Below are 17,231 nucleotides of genomic sequence, written 5' to 3'. Positions count from 1 at the left end.
CTCTCTTTGGCCTCCTCTTCTCCTTCCCTCTTATCCGCTTGTACTACCCTGCTGTTTACCCTTCTATTTTTATTAGTTTTTATTGGTGCATTATACTTATACATAATAGTGTGGTTTATTTTGACATATTCTTAAGTGCATATAACATAATTTGATCCATTTCAATCACTAGAACTTCCCTTCTCCCTCCCCTTCACCCTGTCTGTGACCTCTTTCCTCCACTCTACTGACCTTCCTATTTATTGTCATTTAAAATTGGTACATTAGAGCTGGGGATGTGGCTCAAGCGGTAGTGCGCTCGCCTGGCATGCGTGTGGCCCAGGTTGGATCCTCAGCACCACATACAAACAAAGATGTTGTGTCCGCCGAAAACTAAAAAATAAATATTAAAAAATTCTCTCTCTCTCTCAAAAAAAATTGGTACATTATAGATATACCAAAATATGGGATTCATTGCGATGCGATATATTCATATATGAACATAGTAAATTTGGTCAATTTCATTCTATTGATAATCCTCTTACCCACTCCTCTTCTCTCCCCCTCAATACCCTTCCTCTATTCCACTGTTCGTCCTTCTATTTTCATACAATCCTCCCCCTTTTTTTCCATTCCTTACTTTTCTGCAGGTTCCACACATGAGAGAAAACATTTGACCCTTGACTTTCTGAATCTGACTTATTACTTAGCATGGCATTCTTCAATTCTATCCATTTACCAGATCAAGGCATAATAATACCAATATCAAATTAAACTACAAAGCTATAGTAACAAAAACAGAATGATTCTGGTGTATAAACAGATCTGTATAAACAGATACAGACACCAGCAGAATAGAAGACACAGACAAACCCACACATATACAGTCATCTGACCCTTAACAAAGGTGCCAAAAACATACGTTGGAGAAAAGACAGCCTTTTTAACAAATAGTGCTGGGAAAACTGGTTATCCATATATAAAAGAATGAAACTAGCTTTTATCTCACACCCTGCACAAAAATCAACTCAAAATGAATCAAACACTAAAAAAATTAGACAAGAAACAATATAACTCCTGGAAGAAAACATAAGGTCAATACTCCAATATGTAGGCTCAGGTAATGGCTTTTGCAACAGGATTCATAAAGTTCAGAAAATAATGCCAAGAGTTAATAAATGAAACAGCATCCAATTAAAAAGCTTTTGCACACCAAAAAAAAAAAAGTTAGAAATGTGAATAGGGGATCTACAGAATGAGAGAAAGATCTTTGCCAGCTACTCTTTTGACAGTGGACAAATATCCTGGACATATTAAGAACTCAAAAAACTTAACACCCCCCCCCCAAAAAAAAAAAAAAAACAACCTATCAATAAAAGGGCAAATGATCTACACAGATATTTCTCAAAAGAAAAATATGAATGGCCAAAAATACAGTAAAAAGTGTTCAACATCCTTAGGCATCAGAAAAAATTCAAATCAAAAGTACACTGAGATTTCACCTCACCTAGTTAGGATGACAATCATCATGAATACAAATAACAATAGTTGCTGGTGAGGATGTGGGGGTTGGGTACACTTGCGTATTTCTGATGGAACTACAAATTGGTATAACCACTTTGGAAAGCAAGGGTAGAGATTCCTTAGAAGACTAGAACTGGAACCACCATATGACCTAGCTATCACACCCCTTGATGTTACTCCAAAAGAGCAAAAGTCAACATACTAGAATGGAATGATGTGTTAATACCAATGTTTATAGTAGCACAATTCATAATAGCCAAGTTATGGAACCGACTTAGGTGCCTGTTAAGAGACAAATGGATAAGGAAGATATATCCACAATGGAGTTTTTATTCATCCACAAGAAAGAATTAAATCTTGCATCTTTTGCTACTTTACATGTATTGTTTCTTAGAGCTCTTTCCCATAAATCTTTTGCATGCTAGTCTTCTAGCACAGTGTACGGTTTCTGGGGAACTTGATCTAGAAAATTGTACCAGGAGAGGGCTTTGAAAGGAGTTTCTACAGTGGTATTTTGGAGTTGGGTACCTCAACTGGCTGACAATGGGTACCTTGTTATAGGTAGTAAGTAAAGCACTGATAGGTAGTAAGTATAGCCCACAGCATTGTCTAGTGGTACAATATTTAAACTTCCATTGGTGATGAACTCATAATTATTAGGACTACTTTGTGCAAAGCAGTACTTATCAGGACTATATAATCAGATGGCTCTTGCATTGTTATCAGTGCATTGAAGAAAGACAATCGGAGGATAATTAATCACCAAATTAAGGTGAACTATAAAAGTCTCCTTGACAGTCTCAGTTCTGTATATCAATAAGATCATGTTAAATGAATCAGATAAGCAAGAAACAACAGGCATGGTATAGGTCTTAGTAAGACATGTGCTCCAGAAAGTGGGAGAATAACTTTATAAAGATTAGGAGATCTACCACATTGGTGAAGGTTTTAAAGGAGTCCAAATTGTCTGAGAAACACTAGGATACCCACTGCAGAGGAAAAGACAAAATTATGGTATCTAGTATCTACCACCACTAAAAGGAAGCACAAAGTCTGATGACTTCCTTACACTCAAAAGGGAGCATATTCCACACTCAGAGCATATTCTAACCAAGTTACCAAGCAATATAGAACACTGCCACTTCCAAGTGCATCCCAGAGTGAGAAAGAGCTCTGCACAGATCTAAGTTGTGGTGCAAGCAGAGGAACCATTTTGCATCTAAAGTCTAATAGCATCTACAGTACTAGAAGTAATGATGATGGGAAAAGATGAGTTCCTTATGGAAAGAGAGTGACAGAGTAAATCCCTAATGTCTGGAGCAAGAGTTTATCACATGATAGAAACTCTATAGCATTTGCTGAACAAAGCCATCATGCTACTGTTTTAAAAGCAGAATGCCTGACCTTGAAACATCAAATGACCTGATGACTAGAGCTACTTCACAAGAACTAGATTCTTTCAGGCATGCCAAGTCTCAGGGTCAAGGGAGCTTAACAGAAATTCATCATAAAATGGAAGTGAATATCTGGGGTTGGGTAGAAGCATAGAAAGAAGCCATGACAGAACCTGCAAATCCAGTGAAGTTCCCTGAGGAGCTGAAAGGAAAAAAGAGAGAGAGAGAGAGAGAGAGAGAGAGAGAGAGAGAGAGAGATAGTTAGTTAGTTTAGCTCACAGATGAGTTGTCTTGGTATATGGATGCCAATCAAAAATGGGTAGCTACTGCTCTGTAACCCTACCTAGAAGGTCCTAAAAACCAGCAGTGAAAAGAAATCCTCTCAACAGGCAGAACTTCAGGCAGTCGTCCCAGGCATTTGTTTTATATTTTCCACAGGGTTAAGTACCTCAGGGTTAAATATATGATAGTCACTTGGCTCTATGGGCCATGAGTATAAAGGAAGAAAGATTGAAAGATTAGAAAATAGGAAGTCTGGGAAAGAAAAAATGTGACTAGATTTTTGGGAGTGGGCATAAAAAAGTGAAGATCTTTTTAGTTCAGTTAATGTCCCTCAGAAGACACAGTGGACAGCCACATGCACAGGATTATCCATCCAGTTGATGTCCACAGCCTCTGCTACTGGCCACCCCTATGCTAGAAAATGAGCAAATGAGGTATATCAACTATATCTATAAGCTAGAGAGAACAAGAATCTCTCATCTTCTAGGACTGTTATGTGTATCAAATTAAGTAGTTCATGGATACAGTAAAATGATCACTATGATTACTATTCTCATTATTGCTTGCTGGAGTATAAATTGCTAGAAGGTAATATGTGAGTATATATCCAAAACCTGTAACATAATTTTTATAAGCTATGACAAATTCGTCAATATTTTTTTCTAAGGAAATAGAAATACATATAAAATGTACCCATATGATGTTCTTATCAATGTTATTTAGACCTCCAATAGAATTAATACAATATAAATATCAACTGATTGCAGATTGGCTTAATATACTATTTTGTGTTCTAATAGCATGAAAGTGCTTAGTTATCAAAAGTTATTTTCTTACAAGATGTATAAGTTAAAAAGCAGATCTGATGAAACAAAATCATACTAACTTTGTTTCAATATATGCTTACTTATTGTAAAAAGAAAAGAAGTAATGTACAATAAAGGGACTCCTACATTTAACATCAGGTTTGGAAGGAAAATGTCCTGTTTAGTGAATGCAGAGGGAGATTCTGTTACAGAATTCTGCAAATTCAGAAATGAAAGGAAATTAGTTAAAAATAACAATACCTTTGAAAGCACCACTGGGACAGGTTGTTGAGGTGATTGTTCGGAAATCATATTGATGTTGTACCCCACAACTTTTCCTCTTGTAATATTTTCTGCTGGCTTCTCCCAAGAGACATTGAGAGAGTGCGAGGAGAGTGGAACAACTAAAGGAGGGATCATGAACACAGGCGCTATCAAAGACAAAATAACAACATCAAAACAATGAATGCTGTTCTCTATCAGTATTCAAACTTGCTCACATATTTATTCTAGTTTCTGAAACACTCTCTTCTTTATAAAATATTCTGATTTGAAAAAAAAACAATACAAGAATATGCTGCTATATATGAAAGATATTCACTTTTAAAAAATGTCATTGTCAAGGATGTCCTCCATTTTTGCATTATCAGCTAAGATATTTGTCATTTACAAAATAAAAATCTTAGAGGACTTTGTTTATGTTCATAAAGATAGCTAGTGCATACCTGGCTAGAAAACTCTAGAGATTATAAATATTTGAAAGAAATCTCAAAACTGAATATGACTCAGACCACAAAATTCAGAACAATGTATAAGGATACACTGGATTTCTCATGTACTGAAGTATCTCAGTGAACCAAATCAATGCACAAAGAGGTAAGCCTAAAATGTTTTAAATCACCCCAAAGAAATTCTCCAAGTTTTTAGTAAGTCTTGATTGAAATGTTCAAGGTACATACACACCATACATTTTCCCCCTGCCATCCTTGAGATCTTAATATGGATTTTAAATGTGCTAACCAAAGGTGTATTATCAAAGGACCTCATCGCACTTTCATTAGCCAGTGACCCATAAGATTATGAGGGTCCAGTATTGCAGTTTCACCCATTACTTTTCATTTCTGACCTTGATTTTCCCCTTCCAGAATGCCATGCCTCATCACTTGTGCTATCATGGCCCCATTATTTGTCCAAGATGGCTGGTAGTCATTAAGAGATGCTCAAGCACAATGCACATTTTATTCATGAAACGATTCCCTTGGACATCAACCTAAAGCTACCCTCATCCTCTACCGTCCTAGCAGATCATTTTAGATCAGGATTTGGGTTTCTTTGAATATCTATAGATTCAAATCATGACAAAAGTGTACTTGTTTTCTTAAAATGCTCATAAAATTTGAAATATGTGTAATATAAAGAATAAGATAAAAGATTAAAAATAGTTCATTTGCCTTAATGAACAAACCTTAAGAAAATAATTTTTCTCTCCTTCCTTGCAAATGTCCAATGCTTAAAAGCACACTTCTGAATTACAGATTTTGTATTATTATATTCAATGTAAAATCTAAAATATTTGTTTTGTAAAGAGAAAAAAGCTTAAAAAAGATGTGTAAAATTGGTAACGGTTCACCATTTCACTGAACATAACTGTGGTGGATATGGAGCAAGACTTGACAAGTGGCCAACCCACTCAAGAACTAGAAAATAAGGGATATTTTGGTGAAGCACTCCCCAAAGACTATAACTACATTTAAGTCCTCTTTTTCATGAATTAATAACAAAAACGTAATTTTTTTCCCTAAAACTTCCTGCAAATTCTTTATGACCTTGAGTTACTTATATAACCAATCTATACATGTTTCCCCCATGCCCATTTATGTTTATAAAACTTGCTTTTCAAAAAGCACTGTTTCGGCACTATTGACTAATTTCCGGCAGCAATTTCATTCAGGGGATTTCAATGCAGAGTTCAAAGCATTCTTTTTTTTTACCCGATTCTCCAGTTCTTGCTGAGATCCAGACAGAAGACATGCTACCCGCCATATTCACAGCCAAGACCCTAAACTCGTACTCTGTGTAGGGCTCCAAGCCAGTAATGACTGTTGCTGCTTGAGGAGGCTTTAGTGCATTATCACTGGTCGATTCTGCAAATGGGTGAGGACTGAGCCAGCCACTGCTTTGAAACACTTGACTTTCTTCAGTAGATCTCAATCTTTTCATGTATAATTCATACCTTATAATTATTCCTAGAAAAGTTAAATAGTGAACCAAGGTAGAATCAGACAAAGGGGATATTTGGGGGATGGGGCAAACACAGACCAGCTAAACCAACCGTAGTGGCTTTTTGTTATTCTAACTAGTTAACCTGCCAATTTTTGAGTAATCTAGATGTAGTAATTTAGTAATCTAGATGATGGGAATTTATGAAAAACGACAAACTGTTGGGCAGATGAATATAAGAAATACTATTAAAGTCATATTCATAGGAAAAATCAACCAGAGACAATATACAAATAACAAAATACCTATAGCCTATCATAGGTGTAGTCAGCTTTTGTCAGGATGGATGGTCAGAATTTCTATCAAGGGTGGCTAGTTCTCTTTGGGAATCTGATTATTGTATCTCCTATTTGTATATTTTCAAAATTGAAGATTTTAGCTCAATTATCTGTTTAACATAAGCCCTATTTGCACAAGTTTTACAGTTAATTTTTACTCAGTTTTACCAAGTAACTTAAAAAATCTGCGAAAAGGTTTTGCCATAATATATACATGATATAAATGACTAAAACCCTATAAATATGTGTTTGGCCTATATAACCAAGGGTTCAATTGTATGAACACAAAAATTAACTTAATGGAGTCAGCAAGCCTATATACATATTTTTTGTATTATTTTATATCCCTTTCTTGCTTAAAAGAGAAAATTTACTGCTTATGAGTGCCCTAACTTGTGACACAGTCAAATATAATGCATTTCAGAAGTGAGCTTCCAATTATAAACATCATTTGTGCTATGGCAGATGTCATTAAGAGCAAAGATAATATTAGCCTTTTAAGGGGCAATTTAATTGAATGGAATTTGTTATGAGATTAGAAATACACTTGTTCCACTAACCAGGAGAAATAGTATCTTCTCTCTTTAGGAATTATTTCTCAATTATAATATTATACAATTAAATAAATGAATATGGTGCCAGGCTCTTACTGAACAATGCCAAAGGCCTACATTCTCATTCTTGTTCAAGAAAGAAAATCCAGGCCTTGAATTCTTACCATTTGGTTCCAGTGGTGGGGACCATTGTACATGAAGTTCTGTGGAACTGATTTCCTGTATCTCAGGAGGGCTCAGCCTTCTGGGAGGTGCTTGAGCTGTGGTCACCATAATGGGTAAGCTGTGCAAGCATCCCCCACTAGTACATGCCTGTACAGAAAAATGGTACCTGGTGAATGGAACCAGATTCCAGATGGTAGCTGAGGTTTCATGACCTTCGTAGGGATCACATGGTTGAATGCCATCCAAAGAAACACAGGACAAAATGTATTTCTCTATAGGACCAGAATGATTAGAGAGTGTACTCCAGGTAAGTGTCACCGAATCTGAGCTAACAGGAATGGTATAGCTTAAGTTTAGATGTCCCTCTGGAACCCCTGGCTTTGTCCTGTAAGTGACAGCTGCACTCCTTGTTGAACCATGCACACTGGTGGTCTTGATGTAATATGAATATGAGGTATACGGTGACAGGGAAGTGTCTAAGTAATGTTGAGTATCTGGAATGAAAAGGAACAGAAGGAAGAATATTATATTCCACAAACTGGAAAAGGCTCATTTCTAATTTCCTTCCATCATATTATTTAACTACAAACTATGCCAATCTATTCTTTTGAATAAGAGTACATACTTTCAAAAGTGAAATAAAGCAAATGCTGGTTACTTTCATTATTCAGTATAATGTAAAAAAACTGTCATTTGTAAAGAATAATTAAAAGTTTTAGCTTTGTTTTCCCCTTTATAATCTCCTTTTGATAGAAAGCCTAAGAAGAAGATTTGCAGTGTCTGAAACAGAAATAACTGCTTCTTCTGTGTAACTGGTTTACTAAATGCCAGTATACTCGGCCACTGGTCAGCAAACTACCAGCCAAGGGTCAAATCTGTTGCTTGGCCAATACCTTGACTGAATCCTTTCCTGATTTTCTGGCCTATATGAATTGTGTGAAATAATAAATGTTCATTATTTTTAACTGCAAATTTTGGAAACATTTGCTATCTGCGATAAAGAATTTACATGAGAAGTTCTAGACAAAACTTCTTTGTATGAATGATTGTGAGGTCCAATAGAAGATGGGATAAAAGGAGGTTAAAAAAAGAGGGAGAAAGGAATGGACATTATCAGCCATGTGTCTGAAATCCCCATTCACTAAAGCAACAGCCAGAATATTGTAGGGCTGTAAAAGATAAATGATAGAGTGCCTTCTGCCCACTCCCTGGTGGCATTGTATCTGTGGATGGGGAGGAGGTCTCCAGTAAGCAGATATTAAGAAAGAATGAACAGTATCAAGGACCTTATAAAAACAATTGCTGTCCTCTGTTTTATTTCTCTTTTCCTCCTCATAACTTCTGTCTCTTTCTCTCAGGGATAACTGAACCATCTCACCACTTGCTCCATTGATCCTTGATGTGTTATGGGATGAATGATAATGATATTAAAGATGGGATTGAACAATAATAAAGGTAGAAATGAAATTCCAGATTTACTAAGATAGTCTTTTTGCCTAAAACCCTATGTTAATATCACCAGGTGATATAAATCATTATCTTATGTAGTAACAACTGTTCTCTAGTCTCCCTGGGGAAAGACTTCCCCAGAGTGACATTTAATGGCTTTTCCCCACTCATGCCATCCAACTGGAACAAAAATGCATAGGACTGTGAATTTCGGAGGTTGGAGGAGGATGCAAAGCAAGTCTGTCTTCTAAACCACCTTGCCCAGGAGAAGATATATGCCCTAATCTGGCTTCCATCAGTTATAAAGATACTTTTTAACTTCCATATAACTATTATATCTAGTATTCTTTGAATTCCAAAACCAAATTTAAAAAAAACTACTTTTTTAAAAAAAGTATTTTTTATCAAATACTCCGTAAACCTATAACACTGAGAAGCAACATAAACAAGAGTATTATTTTCCTCTAAACTGTTCCCTTCCCAACAATGACATGACACCTCTGAGGAAGCCAAATTGGGTCTATAGCAGGAGCAACATCAGTTGCTGATGATGTATATTCCAAATGCTAACTTGACCTCTGTACTTTTTTTCTTCTGAAAGCCTATGAGAATGCAAACCAATTAAATTTCATTTAGGGAAATATTGACTATATACTTTGCAACGAAAAACAACTAATTTGAAAGATTTCAAAATTGTAATACAGTAGTGCATCATGATCCCAGCATAGAAACTATTACCCTAGAGAATCCTGTAGTACACAGGCCAGCTAGGAAGTTTCTATTTTAACAAAGAACTCTATAATGGTCTCAACCAAATGCTCAAACTTGGTTGGAAGACTACACTATTAATTTTCTTTGAAAAGTTCAATGCTTCTCCACCTATAATTCCAAATGCCTTTATTTAACCCAAGGATTTGTGTTCATTCAGCTGGATATAAGTAGTGTTTCCTTTTCATATTACACATGTTATCCATGCACTGGAAATGGATTAATAAACATGAGGGTATTATTAGAATGGTATCAACTTCTGACAGTGTTAACCAATTGTTCTTACTGTTTAAATGCCATCATGTAGATAATTTTCACATCATTAATTATAGTGATTGTCAAGAAATGCCAGAAATGGTATTTTTAATGAAAAATACATTTTTAGGAAATAATACTTTGTTTAATAGGATTATATAAATGTCTGATTAGTAAATGAATAGGCATTTATTATGTAACAAACTGTTATTTGGATTCTATTTTAGTCCAATCATGAAAAAGAGACAGACTGTTGCACTCATATATAATATTCTATAAAATAGATCACAATATGTTAGTATGGAAAACATGGGTTTGAATGGTAAACTTTATAGTCTTACATTTAAATTTGCTGTCAAATTAAGCTGTGTGGAAAATAGGGTGACCCTAATTTACAACTCCAGAGATAATTCAACCAGTGGTACTGTCATCTTCAAAATCATTTTCAATATTTTTATAACTCTTCTCTTCCTCTATCACAAAAGTTTAAGTTTCAGGACACCTGGATCATGCTGATATTTGGAAGAAAATAAACATTTTAGTAGCAGGTTTTTAGGATGCTTTGCCAAGATGGCAGATGTAGACAGATGTTCATTTCCCTTTGCAATCTGCATCATGAAGTTCAGAGTTTCCATTAACTTCAAAGAAGATGTGGAACACCGAAGAGACTATTTAGAGTTTCGAGAAAGTGGCGGACTTAGCAAGCTAGATGCAAGTAATACAAAATTAGGGTCAAAATGTACCCAATTACAATAGGTACAAAATAAAACTGTATGCCATGCAGGAGTTTGAAAGTCAATTCATATTTTAAAACAAGGCATCCTCCAATAACCATTTTAAGAAAGGTTATGGAATGTCAGTGTTTTGAGAGTTTTCTACATTTTCTAATTATGCATGTTAAAGTAGTATTTGGAAAGTTAAGTTTTAAAGGGAACAGAATGCAAACTTGAATTGAAATTCTGTTTCAAGGTTTCCTAAACTAGATTCCTAATCTAGTCTGTAGTTAAACATGGCTAGAGTAAAACTCAAGAGATCACAGAGCTGTAAGAATCTCAAAATTCCTATTCCTTCATTTTGTCTTTAGGAAAGTTGTATCTAAAACAATTGAGAAAATGTTTTTAACATCAATAGTTTCTTAAGAGTTTGATCTCTACGCTTTCATTTTAAAAATCTTAAAAGTTACAAATGCAATGATGGCCTTCCTGGCTTGTTCATATTCTTCCTCTTTCAAATAAAGTTCCTGTTGCTATGCTCTATCTTCATAAAAAAAGCAATATATATGCATAATATTACATTATTTGCTTGGAAATCCTGATTTCAGATAAAGACTCCTTTTTAACTTGAAAATTTAAAATCTAAATCCTTTAAAATAGAAATATCTGAGAATTTTTTTTGTGATATTTGCACACAGAAAAAAACTTTAGATCCATGTTTTTAAGTCCTCCAGAGTTTTAACTTAAAATATTATAACTCATGATAGATTTTTAGTAACTTTTAATTACCTCAATGCCATGAATATTTTTCATTAATTGAAAAGATATCATTTTGTAGGCTATCATAGCCTACAATTTAGTTAACAATATGTCAGATTTAATTTTTTATGCTATATGCCACAATTCTGAAAGATTATTGAATATTTGAATCATTTCTAATATTTGAATATTAAATATAGGTATGAACACTTTTGTGATTTTGTGTCTTTTTATGAACATCCACTTGAGATAAACTCCCTGAAGTATTTTTGATTGATCAAATGGTATTCAAAAAAGAAAGGTTTCTCATACATTTGAGTAAATTATTGTACATGAAAAGTTGCCCATATGAACCCACATAGACATCACAGAAGTTTCTTAATGTTCCATATTCTCCACACTGCTAGATGGGATCATTTTTTTTTTATCCTTGAGAATTTAGTAAGTTTTTAGCATTTGCTAAATAATATAACATCTCATTTTTATTGCATGTCTTTGATTACTACTTAAATTTGTAATTCTCTCTCTGCTTGAAACCCTGTGCTAAAAAGAGAAAAACCACAACATTTATCCTCAGTGACAGAGAACTTAACTAATGTATCAATTCTCAGAATATTCTATCTTTCTATCACCAAACCCTTAAACTCACTGAATGGGTATTGATCTTCAGAAATGTAGATTTCAGAACCATCCCTGAATAAACTGTAAGTAAGCCACTGGGCATTTGGAGAATCAGGTGGACTCCAGAAGAGATTGATGGCAGAAGAACTTTGAACTTGTCCTCTGGGTGGAGGTTGCTGAGATGGAGCTAAATTACAATAGAGAGAGCATTTATTAGCAAAAGCAATCAATAGACACACAAGTGAACTAAAGTAAGATATCCAGCAAAGAGGTCTTTCTGATTCAGGATTACTTTATCAAGAAGACATGTGGTTTACCAAGACATTAATAAACAAAGGATATGCATCATGAGTTCTCTAAAACAAAGCTTTTTAATCTATAAGTATAAAATAAATTTGTAGGTCAAAGCAGCTGACATATATATATAGTGGAGAGGAAAACTACAATAGTTTACATCAAGCATTACTTTCTTTGCCTTTTTTTTCCAAGAAATCATGCAAGGATGCATAATATTTATTTTCTACTTAATTAATTTCAAAGTTGACATACATTTCATTGAAACCTGAAATTTAAGTAGCATAATTTTTGGAATTTTTATGAGGAAGTTTTCCATTTCATTAAGCACAATACCTTATCGTGCTTCACAGAACACAATGTAAAGAATAATATTAGCTGATATAAATAGTTAGAGATGTTAAATAATGTAAATTTTACCAATTAACAATTTCATATTCTATGTGAATCTACTAACTTCTATTAAAGGTGCTTTTAAGAGGTGACATAATTACTTATCGTGTGTTTAAGAACATTCATCTAACATTTCAGTGATAATTCGTATAATATAATTATATACTGTGAAAATATTGTTTTCTGCCACCGCATATTTTCCTATTTCTTCAAGGAGACTCCACAATTTTTTAAGCTGTAGATGGACACACATCTTTATTATTATTATTTATTTTTATGTGCTGCTGAGGATCAAACCCAAGGCTTCACACATGAGAGGCAAACGCTCTACCACTGAGCTACAACTCCAACCCGACTCCCTAATTTTTGAGGGTAGGTTTTCTTTTCTCTTTTTTTTCCCCACAAAATACACAATAGAGACAAATAGCATCTCAGTGTTTTAAAGGACGATCAAGCACCAAGATGTGTAATCCCCATCCACTTTGAACAGCATAACTTAATCAGATTTTCTCATGAATAAGATGTCAAAGGCACAGGCTACTAAGTAATCTTTTTCAACCATTAATACTTTAACAAATTTTTAAAAAGTCATTTAAATAAATGAATCCATCGAATAAATTATAAGCATTTTTATAGGAAATTAACTGAGTTCACTTAGTGACTTAGGCATGATCTCCAGAGTTAAAGAGAAATTACGTTAAATTAAGTAATTTTGGGAGATTTTAATAAAAAAAAAAAAAAACCTCTTTTCAAAGGATAGACCAAAAAAGTGATGCAATAGTTCAGAGAAGGGTAAAAGTGGAGTTCTTCTACTGTGTATGTCTGAGGTTCTCAAGACTACCCTGAACCATAGGTTCACCCTGAATCTCACAGTCCACATCATAGAGTCCTACTCATGGTGAAGACTTATTACAGAATGCTATCAGCAAAAGGAAAGTCATTGGTCAAGTCCAGGGAAACCAGATGCAAGCTTCCAAGAGTCCTCTGCCAGTACTCACATTGGACACACTGAAGTACATTGTAAAAGCTTGTGTGAAGTGTTGTCAACCAGGCAGGAAGCTCATGAGAAATTCAGGACTCAAGAGTTTTTATTGGGGGCTTTCCATGTAGGCAGCCTCTATCCCACATGTACCAAAATTTGGGGCTCTCAGAAGGAAAGTAGATGTTAATAATAAACCATAGGGTTTGTACAAAAGTTTAGGTGTACTGATCCACTTATCAGTTCTGGAGAGGAGGAGAACTCAAGAATTTATGAAATTCAAGTTTCCAGATGTCAACCCAGGGCCAGCCTTGTAAGCAATCCTTTTGAAAGATAATCAGTTGGCCTGCTACATGAACTCTTCTTTGCATGCTATCCCTAGCCTGAAGGAGGTCCCAGGGACAGAAAAGGCTGCATGAAGAACGTCACCAGACAAGAGCTGTAACTCCTGTGGAAAATACAGCTAGTTCACAGCTTCTCCTGCACTAAGAAAGGGAGCTGGGCATTCAGTATTCTCACTTCTCTTCTCACTTGCCCACTAGATGACTAGGGGTTTCCTCCTAGGAGCTGAAGTCAACCAAATAAACTCCAAAGAGCAAGCAAGCCTGATGATACAGATCATAGAGGTTTGGAGGCCAGAGCATGGTAAAATATGAAATAGTAAAATGAAGTCATCCTGCATACCAGGAAAGACTTTCAGCTAAGAGTTACTGAAAATTTTACCAATTAACAATTCATTAGTAACCATGAGTGACATGCTCCATTTTAAAAACATAATAAAATAACATTATAACATAGTATTTCAAGAGCACTGAATATGAATATATAAAGTTACATAGATTATAATATAGGTTTCCCAAAGATAATGTCACTAGATCCTAAATGAGAAATTTGTATCATATTTTTAAAGAAAAATATTCAATATAACATTTTCTAAACACAGTGGAAACTCTAGATTGCACACTCATGGTTCCCATTTTGTCTTATTCTTTGAAATGTACATTAAGTGTCCACATATCTATTTAGATACAGGACAAAAATAGTAATAAGTTCAAAAGGACATATGATAACAAATGTTTCTGAATTTCCCTGTCCATTTTTAATTCACGGATTTGCTCTATTTGACATGGTCACTTTGGTTACACTCTGACAGTGCATTTGGTTCTTTCACTGGATTTGAACTGAGGATTTTAAATTTTGTGGTTTTTGATTGAACAACAAAGAGGCATAAACTGCAGTCTTAAAAAAATCTTGTAATCCATGGCCATCTAATTTTTTTTAATGATGATTCATGATTTCATCAAAAAAACTCTGCATCCAACCAGGCCCACAAGAGATTTCAGAATTACAGCAATCAAAACTGACCTCCTGACTATTTTCTGTGATGGAAGAATATTTTGGGGATTACTAAAAGAGATATTTCAATCTCATGCCAAAGGGTGTAGAAAATGATTTGCAGTACATGCAAGAAAAGTCCTTCATACACATAGGCTTCAACCCAGGGGCACTTAACCACTCAGCCAAATATCCAGCCCTTTTTTGTATTTTTATTTAGAGACAGGGTCTTGCTAAATTGCCGAGGCGACTTTGAATTTGTGTTCCTCCTGCTTTAGCCTTTCAAGCCACTGGGATTATAGGCAGGCGTCACCATGCCCGGCTACATAAGCTCTTTTCCCATATGAACTTGGTTACTTGCTATGACAATTTCCAACCATAATCTTGTTTGTCTTTACAATATAAATAAAAGTACCTGCTTGGCATTTAAAGGAGAATTTTCATAGACTTAAAGATTTAGATGATTCAACATCACTTTAAGAATAGGACTTAAAAATAGCATACTACACTGACACAGCCACTTCATGTTTATAGATGCAAAATTCATAATAGCTAAACTGTGGAACCAACATAAATGCCCCTCAATAGATGAATGGATAATGAAACTGTGGTATATATACACAATGGAAAATTACTCAGCATTAAAAGAGAATAAAATTATAGCATTTGGAGGTAAATGGATGGAGTTGGAGAATATCATGCTAAGCTAAGTAAGCCAATCTCACAAAACCAATGGCCGAATGTTCTCTCTCATAAGCGGATGCTGATCCATAATGGGGGACAGTGTGAAGAGAATGCAGAAAATTTGGGCAAAGGGGAGGGAGAGAAGAGGAGGGGACATGGAGGTAGGAAAGATGGTAGAATGAGACAGACAGCATTACCCTAGGTACATGTATGACTGCACCTGTGGTGTAACTTTACATTGCGCTCCACTTCTGTATGATGAATCAAAACGTGTTCTGCTGTCATGTATAACTGATTAGAACTAATAAAAAAATAAGCTTAAAAAAGATTGAAACTAACCTTCAAAAAAGAATAAATATTATGAAATCCTGAGCATGAGATATCTTAACCTACCCTTATGTTCTCAAAACAGAATTCTGAGAAAACATTCAGATATACATTCATTAAAATTGCCAAGAATGATCTCTGCATATGCAAACTCTCTTTTAAGGAATAGAAGTATAACATTGTGACGAGATCCATCTGTCTGGGAACCATGAGCTTCAGTAACAGTTTGGGAACTTTGGTAGTTGCATGATTGTAGTTAAGTATGGATTAGACTCTCCGAACATTTCTCATCTATAGTAAAAGCATAATAAAGTATACTTCTTGAGGTTATTTTGAGAAGAAATTGTGTGTGTGTGTGTATTCATCTGTATAAATATAGTTGTATGTGTATCACTCAGCAAATATCACTTTCTTTTTCTCCGCCTTCAATCTACAGAGTAAGTTCTTGTTGGTTATTACATGCTAACAATTATGAAGGGAATCTTTTACAATAGGTACACATAAATAATATTTATAATGGGAAAATTGCATTCTGTCCTAATATCTTAATGAGAGAGTGCTTATACACAGATCTTACATGAAACTCCAAATTCCAGAACACCAGAGAGTACATAGTCACGTATCAAAGGAACACTGAATAGAAATAACAGCTATAATTACACTATAGGTTGTGTGAGTATTCAGAGAGAAGGTGCGATGTTTTCCTTATCTAAACCCAAACTCCCCAAATGAGATAATACATAGCAATGATTGCTGGCAGAAACTCCAAACACTGAAATTCTTTGTGAGAGTCTCATTCAGCTAAAGAAGAATATAATGAATTTATGAACCATATCCTTAGTAACTATATGCAAAAGTAAACAAGAATGAGAAGGACTACTGATCTGGACCTGATTCTGCTCAACAGATGATTAGTTGGAAAGAAGGAAGTATCCGGAACATCAGATGTAAGTTATCTCTCATGTGAGGACACTGCCCTGTTAGTACAGATGTCTACATTCCCTCTATGCCATCCTTAGCTGGATGACAACCAAGTCCACATTCAATGCAGGACATACCCTGTGCCTATGAGGGCACAATCCAGGAGCCCCACACATCCCTTCTATTCATATCATGTTGGCCAAAAACTTAGTGGCACAGCAACTACACAAGAATATGTGACCGTGAAACCTAACTCTGTGTTCTGTTGATAGGGAACAAGAGGGTAATGATGAATAAGAAAAAAATTAGGAATGTCTTCCAAAGAAGAGATTAAAAAGAAAATAATCACCGGAAAATTATAAAATATATTTACAAAGAAAAAGAAAATTAAGGTCTTCTGATTATAGAAGCACATATTTGATAATACTGGATAAAATTATTACTGCTTCTGGGAGCCCCAAATCAATGAAA

The 17,231-nt window shown here is 34.9% G+C and overlaps 1 protein-coding gene across 1 annotated transcript in view; it reads right to left on the bottom strand.

Moving 5' to 3' along the window:
• Positions 1 to 17,231, bottom strand: part of Ush2a (usherin) — a 770,052-nt gene that overhangs the window by 518,544 nt on the left and 234,277 nt on the right. Inside the window, exons 15-18 of the mRNA XM_071619727.1 lie at positions 11,856 to 12,014; positions 7,262 to 7,756; positions 5,977 to 6,231; positions 4,247 to 4,416 (exon numbers count right to left, since the gene is read on the bottom strand). Of these exons, the coding sequence (XP_071475828.1) occupies positions 4,247 to 4,416; positions 5,977 to 6,231; positions 7,262 to 7,756; positions 11,856 to 12,014 (1,079 nt within the window). The remainder of the gene's footprint in view (positions 1 to 4,246; positions 4,417 to 5,976; positions 6,232 to 7,261; positions 7,757 to 11,855; positions 12,015 to 17,231) is intronic.

This window comes from Marmota flaviventris, chromosome 12, assembly GCF_047511675.1.
Source record: "Marmota flaviventris isolate mMarFla1 chromosome 12, mMarFla1.hap1, whole genome shotgun sequence".
Lineage (NCBI taxonomy): Eukaryota > Metazoa > Chordata > Mammalia > Rodentia > Sciuridae > Marmota > Marmota flaviventris.
Note: the sequence above shows the minus strand (reverse complement) of the source record. Positions and strands in the feature narration are given on the sequence as shown.